General features: G+C 51.1%; 1 protein-coding gene across 1 annotated transcript in view; it reads right to left on the minus strand.

The window, feature by feature from the left end:
• Window positions 1-18,045, minus strand: part of TBC1D25 (TBC1 domain family member 25) — a 100,886-nt gene extending 82,841 nt beyond the window's left edge. Inside the window, exon 1 of the mRNA XM_085629658.1 lies at window positions 17,777-18,045. Within this exon, the coding sequence (XP_085485784.1) occupies window positions 17,777-17,824 (48 nt within the window). The 5' untranslated portion in view covers window positions 17,825-18,045. The remainder of the gene's footprint in view (window positions 1-17,776) is intronic.
• Window positions 18,046-18,415: the final 370 nt, after the last annotated feature.

Consider the following 18,415-nt stretch of genomic DNA (forward strand, 5'->3'; position numbering starts at 1 on the left):
AGAAGAGCTGGCTTCTTTTTCTATGTGTGAATCTTCATTTAATAAGAGCTCATTCTTCTTTTTCTCCCCTTCGATTATTAACAGTCCTCCGCAGTTACGCGGACAGAAACAAAACTACAGCACAACAGCTTTTTCCGGGTCTGTGATTTTCACACAATCACAGAGACAGGACTTTGAGTTCAGTATAGTCTGAAAACAATTGTAATATGCTGTTTGAAGGTATGGATTATCCAAGTACAAATTTATAACTGCAATAAGAAAATTCTACACATGTTACGCCTTTTAGGATTTGGAATATAAAACTGAAAGCCCAGAATGTGTTGGATCCGCCCATGCCAGTTTCTTGACTCTGCAGAGGAGCCGCAAATCCTCGTGGACCACTGCAGAGGTTTGATTAGTTATGAAAATGTGCTGTTCCACATTCAAAGCGGACTTTATTTTTAAGCAAAATGCATTCCTTTACATAGGAGAGTTCTGTAGGAAAGGAGACTGTATAGTTTTTGCTGTATTTTTATTTTTTAAAGAAGAAAACCCTTGCCTACTTTTCTGACGGCTTCTGGGGAAAACCGGAAATAAATCCAGAGGAAGCATTCAATTATGGATCTTAAGAAAACGAAGAGGTTCAGACTGACAATTCCAGGTCACCACCTGCATCTACTGTCTTAACAAACCTCACACCACTGGGGAAAAAAGTCAGTCAAATAAAGGAGCATTCAAATTGCGTTGGCAGAAGCTCAGCAGGGACAGCAAAGGAAAGTATACCTCAGGACCTCCTAAATACACGAGCATCTTAACAGCCAGCATAAACAGTAGCTCACTAATATAAAATTAAAAGGAAGAGGGACATCAAAATGGCGAGTACATCTTCTGCAACAATTACATAGCAAATCGCTGCTGTTGATTGCTGAAAGAAAATGTATAGGGGGAGCAGGAAGCGCTCGATTCCTATGATCAGTTTGTGGGATTTCACCGAAAGATGTAACAAAATAATGTTCTACTTCAGTTTTCTTCGCGCTTTATTTTAGAAATGTTAATAGTCAATCAAGAACAGTTTTCCACAAAAAATAAAAAATACGTTTTAAAAAAATAAGTCCATTAAATGGTTCTTTTCAGAATCAACTGTGCCAGTATAAAAAAAAAAAATATATATATATATATATATATATATATATATATACACACATACATACACACACATACATACATATACAGTAGTTTGTTTTGTCTAGGAGTGTTAGAAAAACACACTCCCACACCGGAAGGGTGGTGGTGTTCTCCCAGACATACTGTGGTAGCTTGGCTCGAGCGGTAAGGAAGGCACCGTGTTAAGCATACGTCATACCCACACAATAACCATGCGTGCATCCGTTCCAAAAACGACACTACACCTTAAAAATTATACTGAAAATATATCTCTTTATCTTCTTTTCTCTTAGTTGCAGATTAAATAAATAATAATACAATCACAGTACACAAGGCTTTTCCTGTGGAAGGGTACGTCAAATAAATAATACTTCAACGATTCAATAAATAAGGTAGATCATAAATAATCAAGGCATAAATATAAGTGCATTACATAACAGGCAATTAAATATTATGAGGCAATAAATACTGCGAGACAATAAATATTGTGCGACAATAAATACTGTGAAACAATAAATACTGTGAAGCAATAAATAGGATGAATACAATAAATACAATGCTCTCAATAAATAATAGAAGCCAACAGTGACACTTGAAAATCAGTTCACATTCCTGAGGTACTATGGGATGATTTGACCCAATCCCAGCTTGTAGAGATTTGGATGGCCTGAGGGGTATACTCCCTGGCTTGGACAAGGCTGAGGCCTAAACTGAGGTAGATCAAGGGGGAATCTAGAGATTTGGCTCTCCCACACTACACAACCCCTCTGTATTAGCCTCAGCTCACCCCTGGCACAATCAAGCTGGTTCCAGCACCTCTCTAGCCCCTAGGATGGTCTCTTAGGGCTCCACAGGGCCTTAGGCGCCCTCTATTCCACTTACTGCCCTTTTTATGAAGCTCCGACGCCGCTGGAGTCGTGTCGACGCCGTGAGGCGGTTCCGGTTCGATGTCGGCGGCCTCGGCTCGATGTCGACCTCCGACGGCTCCGGAGTGCGATCTCCACTCCCGACCTCCGGTGCTCCTTTCCTCAGGTTCCGGCGACTCCGGAGTGCGACCTCCACTCCCGACCTCCGGCACGATTCTCTTCAGGTTCCGGCGACTCCGGAGGGCGGACTTCACTCCCCCGTCGACGCCGCACACTCGACCTCGGGTGACTTCCTCCTCGACCTCTGGTACTCTCCACGACCTCCGTCGGCGCCCTCTCTCGACCTCTGGCGGCTCCGGGTACGACGTCTGCTTTCCAGTCAGCGCCGCTTCTCCACCTCGGGCTCCAGGTCTCCAGGCTTCTCGACGTCGGACTTCAGGTAGTTACCAGTAACCAGGTCAGGAACTTGCTGTTCTTTACTTTTAAGGCCTGTTCCTGCTGTCCAGGTCCTTAAGATGGTTTTTCTTGCTTTCTCCCACACAGGGCTCAAGGCTGGGCTCAGTCAGTAGGGACTAGTATCAAGGGTGGGTTTATGGACCCCACTCCAGGCACAAGTTTCCACCCCTGCTGCCTCACTCCTTCCTCCTTCAGGTTTCTGCTGCTCTCTCTTCACCAGTCAGGTGCCAACTGCCAGCTCCAACTGTCAACTCTGGAGATGCCTTCCCAACATTCTAAACCGCCTCCAACTGTCACAGGGTTCTGGAATGTTCTGGAATGTTCTGGAAGGTTCCAGTGATGTCACAGGTGACAATGGGTGGCCACCATTTTGTGCTCCAGGCCCTCAGACAGAAGTTCCAGGGGTAGATAAAATGGCTCCCTGAATCTGCATCAATACTAAAAAGTCTGGTGGTTCCCAAAAAGGAAAAATTCTAACAGGGTTTGAGGCAAAAGTGGAACAAAATAAATAATGATGAGGAGGGACCACCCAAAGGGCTGACAGGTCTAACAAGGAGCAAGTGAGTTAAAAGCAGATTACAAACAACTGCTGCGCATAGCCTTCCGGTATGCACAGTGGGGTATAGCCAGAGGCCCTGCATCCAACCCACTACAGACGGTCAACTCCCTCACTTAGCAGCAACCCACTACAGACGGTCAACTCCCTCACTTAGCAGCCATGGACAGAAGGCACTGGCCAATCCCTGCCCCAGTACCTCCCTAGGCAGCAAGCCCACCTACCTACACATGGCCATGTGCGGCGTGCGATGTCCACATTGCCTGCTCTAAGGCCGGTGATCAACTTGCCATGGACAACCAACCCCTGCGCCACTAACCCCCCCATCCCGGCCATTGATTGGGGATGGGGCCAGAGAGTCCATCCTGCTGCAGGAAACCAATCTACAGTGTACCCAAGGTTTCTTCTCTTTTTAGGTTCCTCAACTAAAGCCTTATTTGCAATTTTATCACCTTATATCCTTTTTTGATTTTCTACACAGGATTCGAAATGTGTGGAACATTTTTTCTTAAATTTCTGTAATAAAATTACTCCATGAGACTGGCAAAAGGACCTCCTGTGATTTATTTGGAGGTCATGGTCCAAAAGTTAAGAGATTGCTCTTCAGTTTTCTTCACTCGAGCAGATGATTTTTTTTTGCACATTGCACAACTGGTAGCAAACAGTTTCAGCCAAGGATCAGTCTCTTCCGATCCTTCCAGAACTTCATAAGGCACAATTTCTTTCTCCTCTCCCTAGTTTTGTGTCCACCACTCCATTTCAGTCTGGGAAAAACGATTTGGATGAATAGCTCAGAGAGGTGTGATCATATCAGTGGTTCAAAGTGAATAAAGACTATTGTGGCCCGAATAAAAAACTTGGTTGCACTAAGTGAAGGTGACAGAGTATTCAACTTATTCCCACCTTAGGAGATTATAAACATACATTTTCATGCTAGGGACTCTCGAGGAACGCTCACATCTTCTTAAAGGAGTTGGTATTTCAATCACATCCTCATCTTGAACTTCTTCTGACAGAGTCTATGAAAAAGTGCCTACTGTTTATTAGATCTACTGGCACTGTTGTTGGGACATTGTACTCTTAAAGATATCCAGCGACGCCGTTTGCAATACCCTTCTATGTTCAGAGTTGAATACAGCATGGTGTCTTCCAAGGGGTGGGCAGGATTTTTCTAGAGGCTATGGATTTGGTTTTTTCAATGAGTAGTTTGTTAACAATCTGACATCTCTTACCCAATAAGCCCAGGCCACAAATCTTTTTCTGGTTGTACAGCTCTCACATCAGAGGCCAGACTTCCATAAAGAGTCCTGCAAATCCACAAACACATTCCCATGAAGCTTGAAATTTGTTTTTAAAGTTTTGTTTGGTGTGAAAAAGATTTTAATATGTTGCTTGAAATTAAGGTTATCTAAGCAGCTACCAAGTCAGATGTAGCATCGTATTTCAATTTTTCCACATTTTAAGCAATGTGGGATTCGTGGTACTGCAAATCCAGAGCGTGCTGGACCCTCACATACTTTTTTGAGGCTTTGCAGATCCATACGGACCACTTTCGGGGTTTTTATTGGTTCCTGAGAAAGTATTGTTCCACATTCAAATAGTTCTTGGGTATCTGACAGTTCACTATACTCCTTGCTATGACACAGCCCTATAGCATAAGAGACTGTATAGTGTTTTGGCTGTTTACTTTTCAGGGGAAGAAAAACGTTTGGTACCTTTGCAATGGTTTCTGGACAAGACGACCAGAAAAGGAGAAATGCAGAGAAGGAAACAAAAGCAGAAAATGAACAACAAGGATGTTCATGACGAGTGTAGGAAAGTGCCACTTTTGGACATGGTCACCCCCACTTTTTGCCTAGTATCCAACACAAATTTGACAGAAGTGCACTGGGCTCCTGCTAACCGGGCTCTCAGTGCCAGATCTTTCCCTAAAACTGTACAATTGATCCCCAACTGGCAAGAGCTTTACCACATCTTTAAGTCCCTAGTAAATGTTGCCCCTGGTACCCAAGGCATGGGTACTAAAGAAGGGTTCCTGAGGGCTGCAACAAGTATTGTGCCAGCCTAAGGGACCCCTCACCACAGTCATACAGACTGCCATTTCAGGCTATGTAAAATGGTGCAGACACAAATGAAAACACAACATAGCACACCCCCTATGTACCATGCCAGCAGAAACTGCATGCAATGTGCAAGTCACCCCTACAGCAGCCCTTACAGCTCTAAGACAGGGTGTATTATATTACATATGTGTACCTATCTGCATGAGCAGATATGCCCCTGCAACGACTAAGTCAATTCTTAGACATTACAAGTGAACAGGGAAACAATCTTAAATATATGTACTGGGCACTGGTGATTAAGAGAGTTCCCCAGCTACATAATGGTTTCACTGAAACCAAAGGGTTTGGTATCAAACACCTTGTATTAATAAACCCACACTGATTCCAATGATGTTTTAATAAATGCACCCAGAGAACAACCTAGGAGGTGCCCATTGAACCCTACTAGTCCCCCACCCCCCTCCAACCCCCAGGAGGTGAGAGCTCGCTCTCAGATGTAAGGAACAAGGTCTGCTCTGGCAGGAGGTGTTTACACCTCCTCCAGCAGGGTGGCTAGCAAAACAGCATATCAAGGCCAGAGGATTCAAAGCCTCTGCTGCCTTTGATATGCCACCCCGGCTTCCCCAGACCTGTGCACAATGCCACAGGGGTCCCTCACACCGCGGGGCTTTTGTTATACCACTGCAGTGGATTTGTTTATTAGCAATAAATCAAATGGATCAGTGCGCACAAAAAAGGAGTAAGAACAACAAGAAGGCTTATTACAGGCATTTATAAAATAAAGGCAAATTTATTTTCCATCCATCCTTCTTAATATCCATGTTTAAAATAATCAGGTAAAACTATATTGGAAGGAGCAAGGTTGTAAAAAGGGAAGAAGATGAGAAGGAATAGCTGGCTTGAGAGGAAGAAAACAAGCATTGAAAAAGCCAATAGGCTGCACCTTTAAAGTGTGAATGTTAAACTATTGGCTTTGCTAAAGCTTATGTAGTCTTAAAAAAAAAAAAAAGTAAGAAGAGGAGAAAAGTAACTGAACGTAAATGCCCACATAAGCACATACTATAAGTTTGAATTATGGTATTTTGTAATTTCTGTGACCAGGAGTGGAGATTGGTAGGGTGGGGACATTAACCCCTTCGGTGCTCATGACGGAATGGTTCCGTCATGACCCACGGTTGAGCTGTGCTCATGACGGAACCATTCCGTCATGACCACGCCCGCGCAAGATTCCGTCAGCACAGCGGCGGAATCTGCGCAGCATCGAAGGGGTTAATAAAATGAGCTATACAAAAAGAGTTAGAGAAAAATACGTTTGAAAGAACAAAGAAAACGGTAATCTTAAGGTATTTAGTAACGAACAATGAATTCAATATTTAAAGCCTTCATAAACCGTGCGGAGCTGTGGAAGGACACAAGCCACCCCATCAAAAGAATGGCAAAGGAGCAGTGCTCTAGGGGAGGGGGAAAAACACAAGAGGCGTGCAAGCCATTGGAGAAGCAAGGAAACTAGTGACAGTGGGCTATTGTACACCACGGGTCTTAAACAAAGAACTAAAAGCTATATGAAAGAGAAACTTAAAAATGAACGAGTAAGGAGAAAGACTTGGAAATGTAGAATATAAATCACTTGAAAAAAATGGGAAAGAGCAGCACTGGAAGAGAAGCTATTCAGCCAGAGATTGCAAAGCTCTCCTTAGTGACAAGACTTAAAGGGAGGTTTTTAGGAAAAGACATTTTAGATTGAAGCCCCTCAATGGCACAGAGGAACCCAAAGGCAAGGGAGTGAACCATGGCAATGGCATCTATCCCCTAGCAACATGTCCAGCGGTCTTAACACAGGGCATTGACAAGGTTTCATCCCACCCGGAAGATGTAATTCCCCAATAGGAGCCTCACAGTTCACAGTCCAGCGCAATGAGAGTTACAGCAAGGAAATACAGCCATGAAGAGGTTAGCCTGAATCCGGAATGGGAATGTTGTTATTACTGGATGTGGAAAGGGACAGCACTACCAAGAACTCAAGTGAAGGAAAGCACTGGGTGCTCAAAATAATACCATACTCTTCCTGACGCAGCATAGAGGGACAGATTTAAAAATCCATCTCCATAGCCTTCAACCACTAAGCAATGCCCAGGACATGCGAGCACAAGTTTCCTCCACACAAGCCTAATGGGCTGCTCTGTACATTTAAATGAACGCAAGTGTTCATGTTATGGACACTATACCCTATCAACCACAATCCTTACACGCGTACTCCTCTGGCCTTTCTGTGCCACTCCTCTTTCCGGCCCATCTTATATTGTTAATCTGATTAGGTCTACTTTTAAATTTGCATAAATGGTAAAAGTAGGCAAATTATTTCCTACACTGGACTAGAGAGGCTTAAACTCAATATCAGATCAGCGGGGGGGGGGGGGGGGCCACTACACGCTATGGAAGGATGCATTTTGTATACCTGTTGTCACACACACACACTGGTACAACCAGACGCCTATTACACCCAAATCTGGTGCAACAGGTGCAGTGGAGGCACATACTCTCCCACCCCTGAACCGAGATGTGCTTCATTTCCACAACTAATGAACCATTTTTGGGCAAGGATGGCAGTGACGACTAATAGGCCGACAGACACTGGTGGTCTGCGGTGACTTAGTCACCTGAAACCTCGCCCACCGTTTGCAATCTGGCTGTGGGGGGGCACAGAACCTTATTCAGATGACACACTGACAGCGGCGTTCTAATCTTCAATTGCAAGAGAAATGTTACCCCATGAGGCTCATGACCGAGTGCCACACTACTAGCCATTCAAGATGGCGGCACTGCCTTGTAGCCAACAAAGAACGTTCCTAAAAACCTACCCCCAACACTAGTCATCCAAACCCAGGAGCACTTAAAGGGATCCAGCGGGCAGCACCGGAGGTGAACACTGGAGAGGGCACCAGCGTCAGCTTTCACTCACACATTAAACACAGCTTTGTGGCATACATTTATAAAACACGAAACCAACTAAAGCAAGACTGGCGTGCGCCGGCTACCTGCCGACTCCCCTCACAGGCCGAGAGGGGAAGGTTGAATCTACCCTCACCCGCGGGCGGCACGGCCGGTCTGTGGAAGAGCGTAGCGCTCCGGGTGCACGCAGAGGTGCTTAATCCAGCCCTTGAGAAGGTATGTTCTGCTCTCTGCGGAATGAGAGAGGCTGCAGGCAACAACATATTGATCGTGGAAAGCCAGAAGCACTTAAGCCGAGGACGGCCTGCCCGCTAGCGTGCTACCTCAGGACTATGAGATCACCAGGTCCCAGGGGCCACGGAGGGCCCCTTAACAATTGAAGAACACAGACGCTGCTCTATCCTGAGACGTCACCAGCCATTGAGAGAAGTGATGAAATGTACATCAACGAAAGGAAGGACACAGCAGCAGCCCCAGCGCGCCTGAGAACTGCTCCATTCAGCGCCTTGAAACCAACGCGGACACATCCAACGCCCGGACGCCTCACCGGGGGACACCCTGCAGGATGGCGCTTTGAAACCTGGGGTCAAGAAGGGTCGGCTGCGCCGGTGGGGAATAGGTCGCAGGGAGGCGGGAAATAAGGGTCGTCGCTCTGCTCCCCAATGCTGCGGGAAGACAGCAAACATCAGAATACACAAGGAACCCTTGCATGCCCGGAGAGACGTCCCTGCACTGACAGGGACGGACTGCCTTAGAGATACAATAATACAGCACTTAACATTACTAATTCAGCTGGACAAGTCGTGCCACGCGCCGCTTCCAGAAGACATCACCCCTTTTCCTTAGGCCAGCATCATCAGCCAGGGCATGGCATGGCATGGCTGCCCGCCCCAAGCACAAAGGGACACAAGGCTTGAAGATGCACAGCGCGAGAAGGCGTGGATACAAATGACACGGAGGATTTTACGCGAGAGGGGCCGAGTGAAGATGAGAAAGCACCCCGATGACACGGAATACCAGCATGGATCGGTACAGCGGGTGCACTTCGACCACACACACCGGAGATGCAGCCCAAGAGGACATGTACTCGTTGAGTGAAGAGGGCTTAGGACCACTGAGGACAAGGCCGTTCACCACTCATACCACACAAGGGCCCAAAACAAAGGTACCACTGCCGAAAGGCAAAGCCTCTTAAATGGCGACAAAGTAGCGAAAGTCTAGGCAACTTCGTGCCAAATCCAGTCACCAGGTGAGCCACCGGCCCATCCGTGGAAGCCCTGGCCAGAGTAGAGGGGATGAACAGCTAATGCGTTCCTGGCTGGAGGGACGGCTGCTCCAGCGCAGTAGATAGGGCCTGGAGTCAAGCCTGGAAGTGGTTTTTCTAACCTCAAAATCTGAGCACATACAAAGGCGGGAGAGGGCACCGACCCTGGTAACAGCCAAGCATGCAAGTTAACCAGTAGGCCTGGGTAGAACTTTAATTACGCTGGCAACATTCTGCATTAGGTGATTTTGTTCAACTCTACCCAATTATGCACCTAGTGTACAGGGGTGCAAATACCAAAGAGAGACTTGTTTGCCCCCCTCAAGAAACATTCTCTGCTCGATTTGTTCCTGAGACACCCATGTCCAGATGCATGTTAAGAAAGCGTGCAAGTGTTTACTAAAGTACACTCCATATAAAGCAATTTACATAAAAAAGCACAGCTCCCAGAAGCCATGTGAAGCTTTGACCACTACACAGTCCATCGCTTGTCCAGTCTTCGCGCACTGTTGGCGTTTAGAGCTGACATGGCATCCAGCTGCCTATTGTGAGTCGAGCGTGATTCACAGTATCTGCCAGCTGAAAGCACGCATTCCAAACACCCTGGCTCAATGCTTTAAGCAAACAACTCCCTACCAGAAACATTTCCAACAAAACAGAAATAACCATGGCTAAGTAAACGCGGATGACGAAAACCATGAACGTGGCACGAACTTGACCGTGACTGCAACACCCAGAACAATCTCACAATACTGGAGAAACCTCCCGGCAAGTACCAGGCGGTCTCAGAACCCCCCCGCCCCTCCACACAGTACCAGGAGGTCTCAGAACCCCCCCGCCAGTCCAGCCAGTACCAGGCGGTCTCAGAACCCCTCCCGTCCAGCCAGTACCAGGCAGTCTCAGAACCCCCCCCCCCCCGTCCAGGCAGTCTCAGAACCCCCCCCACCCCCGTCCAGCCAGTACCAGAACACTCCCCCCATCCAGCCAGTACCAGGCGGTCTCAGAACCCCCCCCCCCGTCCAGCCAGTACCAGACAGTCTCAGAACCCCCCCCCCTGTCCAGTCAGTACCAGGCAGTCTCAGAACCCCCCCCCCCCCCGGCCAGCCAGTACCAGGCGCTCTCAGAACATCCCCCCCCCCCCGCCCAGCCAGTACCAGGCGGTCTCAGAACACACCTCCCCCCCATCCAGCCAGTACCAGGCGGTCTCAGAACACACCTCCCCCCCCATCCAGCCAGTACCAGGCGGTCTCAGAACACACCTCCCCCCCGTCCAGCCAGTACCAGGCGGTCTCAGAACACACCTCCCCCCCGTCCAGCCAGTACCAGGCGGTCTCAGAACACACCTCCCCCCCGTCCAGCCAGTACCAGGCGGTCTCAGAACACCCCGCCCCCCCGTCCAGCCAGTACCAGGCGGTCTCAGAACCAACCCCCCCCCCCAGTCCAGCCAGTACCAGGCGGTCTCAGAACCACCCCCCACCCCAGTCCAGCCAGTACCAGGCGGTCTCAGAACCACCCCCCACCCCAGTCCAGCCAGTACCAGGCGGTCTCAGAACCACCCCCCACCCCAGTCCAGCCAGTACCAGGCGGTCTCAGAACCCCCCCCGCCCCTCCACACAGTACCAGGAGGTCTCAGAACCCCCCCGCCAGTCCAGCCAGTACCAGGCGGTCTCAGAACCCCTCCCGTCCAGCCAGTACCAGGCAGTCTCAGAACCCCCCCCCCCCCGTCCAGGCAGTCTCAGAACCCCCCCCACCCCCGTCCAGCCAGTACCAGAACACTCCCCCCATCCAGCCAGTACCAGGCGGTCTCAGAACCCCCCCCCCCCCCGTCCAGCCAGTACCAGACAGTCTCAGAACCCCCCCCCCTGTCCAGTCAGTACCAGGCAGTCTCAGAACCCCCCCCCCCCCGGCCAGCCAGTACCAGGCGCTCTCAGAACATCCCCCCCCCCGCCCAGCCAGTACCAGGCGGTCTCAGAACACACCTCCCCCCCATCCAGCCAGTACCAGGCGGTCTCAGAACACACCTCCCCCCCATCCAGCCAGTACCAGGCGGTCTCAGAACACACCTCCCCCCCCATCCAGCCAGTACCAGGCGGTCTCAGAACACACCTCCCCCCCGTCCAGCCAGTACCAGGCGGTCTCAGAACACACCTCCCCCCCGTCCAGCCAGTACCAGGCGGTCTCAGAACACACCTCCCCCCCGTCCAGCCAGTACCAGGCGGTCTCAGAACACCCCGCCCCCCCGTCCAGCCAGTACCAGGCGGTCTCAGAACCAACCCCCCCCCCCAGTCCAGCCAGTACCAGGCGGTCTCAGAACCACCCCCCACCCCAGTCCAGCCAGTACCAGGCGGTCTCAGAACCACCCCCCACCCCAGTCCAGCCAGTACCAGGCGGTCTCAGAACCACCCCCCACCCCAGTCCAGCCAGTACCAGGCGGTCTCAGAACCACCCCCCACCCCAGTCCAGCCAGTACCAGGCAGTCTCAGAACCCCCCCCCCCCCCGTCCAGGCAGTCTCAGAACCCCCCCCACCCCCGTCCAGCCAGTACCAGAACACTCCCCCCGTCCAGCCAGTACCAGGCGGTCTCAGAACCCCCCCCCCCCGTCCAGCCAGTACCAGGCAGTCTCAGAACCCCCCCCCCCCCCCGTCCAGCCAGTACCAGGCAGTCTCAGAACCGCCCGCCCCCCCCCCCCCATCCAGCCAGTACCAGAACAGCCCACCCCTCCCCGGCCAGCCAGTACCAGGCGCTCTCAGAACACCACCCCACCCCCGCCCAGCCAGTACCAGGCGGTCTCAGAACACACCTCCCCCCGTCCAGCCAGTAAGAACACCCCCCCCACCCCCCAGTCCAGCCAGTACCAGGCGGTCTCAGAACACACCTCCCCCCCGTCCAGCCAGTAAGAACACCCCGCCCCCCCCCCCCGTCCAGCCAGTACCAGGCGGTCTCAGAACCAACCCCCCCCCAGTCCAGCCAGTACCAGGCGGTCTCAGAACCACACCCCACCCCAGTCCAGCCAGTACCAGGCGGTCTCAGAACCACCCCCCCACCCCAGTCCAGCCAGTCTCAGAACCCCCCCCCCCGTCCAGCCAGTACCAGGCGGTCTCAGAACCCCCCCCCCCCCGTCCAGCCAGTACCAGGCGGTCTCAGAACCCCCCCCCCCCCGTCCAGCCAGTACCAGGCGGTCTCAGAACCCCCCCCACATCCAGCCAGTACCAGGCAGTCTCAGAACCCCCCCCCCGTCCAGCCAGTACCAGGCAGTCTCAGAACCCCCCCCCCGTCCAGCCAGTCTCAGAACCCCCCCGTCCAGCCAGTACCAGGCAGTCTCAGAACCCCACCCCGTCCAGCCAGTACCAGAACCCCCTCCCCGTGCAGCCAGTACCAGGCAGTCTCAGAACAACCGCCCCCCCTCCCCAGCCAGTACCGAGGGCAGGCTCAGTCACATCCCCCAGCCAGTACCTGGGGGGGGTGGGGGACTCAGGCACCTCCCAGCCAGTACCTGGCAGGGGTGGGACTCAGGCGCCTCCCAGCCAGTACTGCCGTCTCACAAACCCCCCCACGCAGTCAGTACCGGGGGGGCGGTCTCACACAAACCTCCCACCCAGCCAGCCAGCACCGGGCGGCCTCACAAACCTCCCACCCAGCCAGCCAGCACCGGGCGCTCTCACAAACCTCCCACCCAGCCAGCCAGCACCGGGCGCTCTCACAAACCTCCCACCCAGCCAGCCAGCACCGGGCGCTCTCACAAACCTCCCACCCAGCCAGCCAGCACCGGGCGCTCTCACAAACCTCCCACCCAGCCAGCCAGCACCGGGCGCTCTCACAAACCTCCCACCCAGCCAGCCAGCACCGGGCGCTCTCACAAACCTCCCACCCAGCCAGCCAGCACCGGGCGCTCTCACAAACCTCCCACCCAGCCAGCCAGCACCGGGCGCTCTCACAAACCTCCCACCCAGCCAGCCAGCACCGGGCGCTCTCACAAACCTCCCACCCAGCCAGCCAGCACCGGGCGCTCTCACAAACCTCCCACCCAGCCAGCCAGCACCGGGCGCTCTCACAAACCTCCCACCCAGCCAGCCAGCACCGGGCGCTCTCACAAACCTCCCACCCAGCCAGCCAGCACCGGGCGCTCTCACAAACCTCCCACCCAGCCAGCCAGCACCGGGCACTCTCACAAACCTCCCACCCAGCCAGCACCGGGCGCCCTCACAAACCTCCCACCCAGCCAGCACCGGGCGCCCTCACAAACCTCCCACCCAGCCAGCACCGGGCGCCCTCACAAACCTCCAACCCAATACAGGGCGCTCTCACAACTCTCCCAGTCAGCAAGTATCAGTCGGTCCCAGAAACTCCCTAGCCAGTACCGGCCCATCTCAGCAACCTTTCATCCCGTGCTGCAGGTCTCAGAAACCTCCCGTGCAGTATCGGTTGTTAAAGAAACCTCCAAGGCAGTACCAGAAGGTCTCAGAAATCTCCGACCAAAACTAGGGAGACTTTTGAGACCGTTATCCAAACCAGGTGGTTGAGGCAGGGAAAACAGTGCAGTGAGGAATTTGCCTCCTTGTGTCCAGTTTGTGAGTACTGCGGGGACTGCATTCGATCCACAACTCACACAATGATACTTCATTAACATAACTTTAGCCATAAGAAACAGCTATATGTGGAAAGGGTGCCTAGATTCCAAAAGACCCAACAGCTATAGAAATGGTAAAAACAGCTACACAAATGCATTTAAAACAACAAATGAAACGCTGGGAGAATGATTAAACTCTGAAAGGAAACAAAAAAGAAAGTGATCAAAAATCTCAGGCTGCCCTCTTTCGAAATGATTCAGTGGTTTGAGTCCTATGTCCAACGGACTAGTATACCTCAGAGGTAAAAAAAAAAAATATCAAACGAGAAATGGTCCAAACGGTGTTGGTCTCAGTCGAGAGAGGTCAGAGCTTGAGCAGGCCTTATGGGAGACTGTATTCGTGGGTATTATCCACATTAGGACTCATTCATCACAAGGAAAAGTAATAGCACCTGAGGAGGTACAACCCTTTCAATAAAATGTGCAACTTACTCGAACTCTCTCAGAATAATTAACAAATGCACCAACTATCACCAGCTATCAAGTCGGGAGAAACAAGAGCCCTGGTGATACAAAGTAAGACTTCAGAATTCATGAGCTAACTAAGCAGGCTTGAGACAGCATAGGACAGAAAACAAAAAATACAGTTAGCACAAGCTGACCTAGCTGGAACTAAAGCCATGCCAGTGGCCTCGGATAATCAAGGCAAAATTCGATACAAACCAAAGGCGGCCTGGAATCACGATCCAAAACTAATATGGACAATGCCAAGAGGTCTGGCTTTAAAGGAATGTTGTATGAGAATGTGAAGTATTACAAATAGATAGCAAGTGAATTGCGATTTTGTGAAAGAAAAAAAAGCTGTAGAATATTGTTGCTGTGTATTAAAAGAGCAAGTGACAGCTGCGCTGTCAAACCAGACCTAAAAATGTAATGTAGGTTAATGACTACCCTCCTACCATCTGCGCTGCTCTCAGAGAAAAAAACACCATAAGTTACTAATCTCACTACAATGTCGTGTGTGTCCCTGGAACTTAGAGCACAGGCAGCTGGATAAAAGCACAGGCAGCTGGATAAATAAAACTATCAGCTGTGTGGAGGGAAAGCATTTTTTGTGGAAGCAATAAACTTAAGCCGATTCAAAATATGAACTTCAGAAACCCAACGTGTGTGTGTGTGTGTGGGGGGGGGGGGGGGGAGAAGATGCCTGCACAACACCACAAGGCTTGTGGATGCTCATAGGTGGGGCAGCAAAAGGTTAGTAGGACACCCTCATGGACTGGGCAGCAATAGCTTAGGAGGACACCGCCATGGAAATGGTGGTAGTAGCGTAGGGGGGACACCGTCCGGGATGGTGCGGACACAACCTAGAGGGACACCGTCCGGGATGGTGCGGACACAGCCTAGAGGGACACCGTCCGGGATGGTGCGGACACAGCCTAGAGGGACACCGTCCGGGATGGTGCGGACACAGCCTAGAGGGACACCGTCCGGGATGGTGCGGACACAGCCTAGAGGGACACCGTCCGGGATGGTGCGGACACAGCCTAGAGGGACACCGTCCGGGATGGTGCGGACACAGCCTAGAGGGACACCGTCCGGGATGGTGCGGACACAGCCTAGAGGGACACCGTCCGGGATGGTGCGGACACAGCCTAGAGGGACACCGTCCGGGATGGTGCGGACACCGCCTAGAGGGACACCGTCCGGGATGGTGCGGACACCGCCTAGAGGGACACCGTCCGGGATGGTAAGGACACCGTCCGGGATGGTGCGGACACAGCCTAGAGGGAAACCGTCCGGGATGGTAGGGACACCGTCCGGGATGGTGCGGACACAGCCTAGAGGGACACCGTCCGGGATGGTGCGGACACAGCCTAGAGGGACACCGTCCGGGATGGGGCGGACACAGCCTAGAGGGACACCGTCCGGGATGGGGCGGACACAGCCTAGAGGGACACCGTCCGGGATGGGGCGGACACAGCCTAGAGGGACACCGTCCGGGATGGGGCGGACACAGCCTAGAGGGACACCGTCCAGGATGGGGCAGCAAAAAGCTAGAGGGACACCGTCCTGGATGGGGCCGCAACAGCCTAGTAGGACACTGTCAGGAAGGGGGTAGCAATAAAATTGTTGAACAACAGTGGCAGAGCAGCAATAGTCTAGTAGAGATGGAGCAGTAATCGCCTAGTAGAACAACAGGCATAGAGCAGCAATCAGCCTAGTTGACCTCGAATAGGGAGGAGGAGCAACAGCCTAGTAAAACATCTGGGATGGGGCAGCAATAGCCTAGTAGAACATTTGGGCTGGAGAAGTATCTGGCCTAGTAAAACCCCCACAGTGATGAAGCAGTAAGTAACATGCCCAAAAGGCTACCACAAGAGAAGCAACAGGGTTAAGCGGTCAAGGGCAGACGAAGGTGGGTCAAATAGGTAGGCATGGGAGAACGACAACAAGGGTAGCAGCAAGGCCAAGAAAACCATTACATGGCCAATGGTGCAGTCTAAAGAACTGTAATAAGCTCATCAGCAGAGGCCAAAGATATCACAGAGAGCAGCAACGGGAGCATTGGAATCTAGGGACAAAGGAAACCACAGACATGAATAAGTACCATAAGGACATGCGTACGCAAGCCAAAGACCCTGCGGTCATCATAATAAAATCAGGAACATGGTGCTCCACAACGCATAGACCTGAGAAGTTTTAGGGCCCATAACAGGCACGGCTGATGGACCAAGTAGTTTTTGACAATACATGTTAACACAAATCCGATGAGTGAACCAGCAAAACTTTGCAGCAACTGATGCCCTCAAGGCATACATGGGAACATACGTGGTGGGGAGAATTTTTTAATTCCATTTAAGGAGGAGAACTTGGTGATGTATGAAAGAATAATTGTAAGCTTCTAAAAGCAGTGTTGAAGGTACTGCGCGAAACCACATTAAGGTGTACGAGATCTGTGGCAGGGCTAGTACGAGACTCCATCAAGGTTTACGAGGCCTATCATGGTGCATGTGTGTGTGTGTGTGTGTGTATATTCGATGTAGTGACAAGGACATGTGACCAAGCATGTATGACAGATAATTCAAGTCTAAGATGCATGAGTGAAAATCCACTGAAGTCTAAAAGGTCTGAAGAGAAGCATGTGTGAGACTCCACTGAAATGTAAAAAGGCAGGTGACAAGACAGGAGTGAGACTCCATTCTCATATATAAGATCTTTGGCAGGCAGGTATGTGTGAGGCTCCATTCTAATGTACAAGGTCTTTGGCAGGCATGTGTGAGGCTCCATTCTAATGTCTAAGACATGTATGGGACCCCATTCGAATGTATAAGGCTTGTGACAGGCATGTGTGAGACTCCAGAATAAAATGTAAGGCCTGTGACAGGCAGGGGTAAGACTCCACTTAAGTGTGGAAGGACGGACTATAAAAGGAAGAAGTGAGAATCCATATAAAGCATGGAAGGTCTGTGATGGGCCGGGACCCTCACTAAGCTTCGGGTCATGAGGACAGGTTTCCAGGACTTGAATGCGTTAGAAATCGCTGTAATCAGACACGTCGGGAAAACTGACGCAACGTGGGACTTATAGCTCATAAACAAGTATGGATATCAAATGAAAGCTTGGGAATTAAAGATGTCAGAGCCATCGTCGAAACATGGCCATCCAGATGTGCATGAGACTCCACGGATGTTTGGTGAGTCAGAGAAGCCCTGACATACCATTGCACAGCATTCTACCTTTTGATAACAGACAACCAGATATGGGTGATGGTACCCATCAGCTCTTACTGTACCAGGCATCGGGAAGGACTACTTTTTGAAGAATATCCTTTGGCACAGCATTGGGATAATGGTCTGCTGACACCCACAATCCTGACTGATGGTCACACACGAAAGATACCTTACTCACCTTCACCTTGACTCTCACCACTTCTCTCTCCTCTTCCTCCGCCGCCATGGCCGGCGAATCCCTCCGCCGCCGTAACCCTCCGCGGAGGGGTGAGCGCGAGGGGACCGTTGGCCTCAGCGGCGCCTCGCGCTCACCCTCTTTAGCGCCCGCGCGCGACAGGACCTGTGGCGCGGAACCCTGCAGCTCGCGCCGGTGTCAAGTGTTCCTTTCCGGCTATGCTCTCCGTTATGCGAGCTTTTTCCCTTTCTTCTGCATCCGGGAGTGACGTCACTGCATGAAGTCACCGACGGGGCTCTTAAAGAGACAGCTCCACCTTATTAAAAGCCACAAAAAATATATTATACCAACAAAAGCATGTTCCTTGACAGCAACCATATATTTTATAATGCAATTGCCGGTCCTTGCACGTATTGCGGGTCTCTGAATTTATATTTATATTTAACGTATACCCATACCTAAAACCATGAACCTTTAAGGCAACTATATATTTTATATTGCAATTACCATTCCTGGTCCGTATGACAGATTTCTTAATATATATATTTTATCTGGCGTATACTTCAACTCCTGCCTTTATTGTCCTGCTGCATTGTTCACTTCAGTGCATTTTGGTACTTGTAGTGCAATTCTTGCAAACGG

This window comes from Triturus cristatus, chromosome 10 (genome assembly GCF_964204655.1).
Source record: "Triturus cristatus chromosome 10, aTriCri1.1, whole genome shotgun sequence".
Taxonomy (NCBI): Eukaryota; Metazoa; Chordata; class Amphibia; order Caudata; family Salamandridae; genus Triturus; species Triturus cristatus.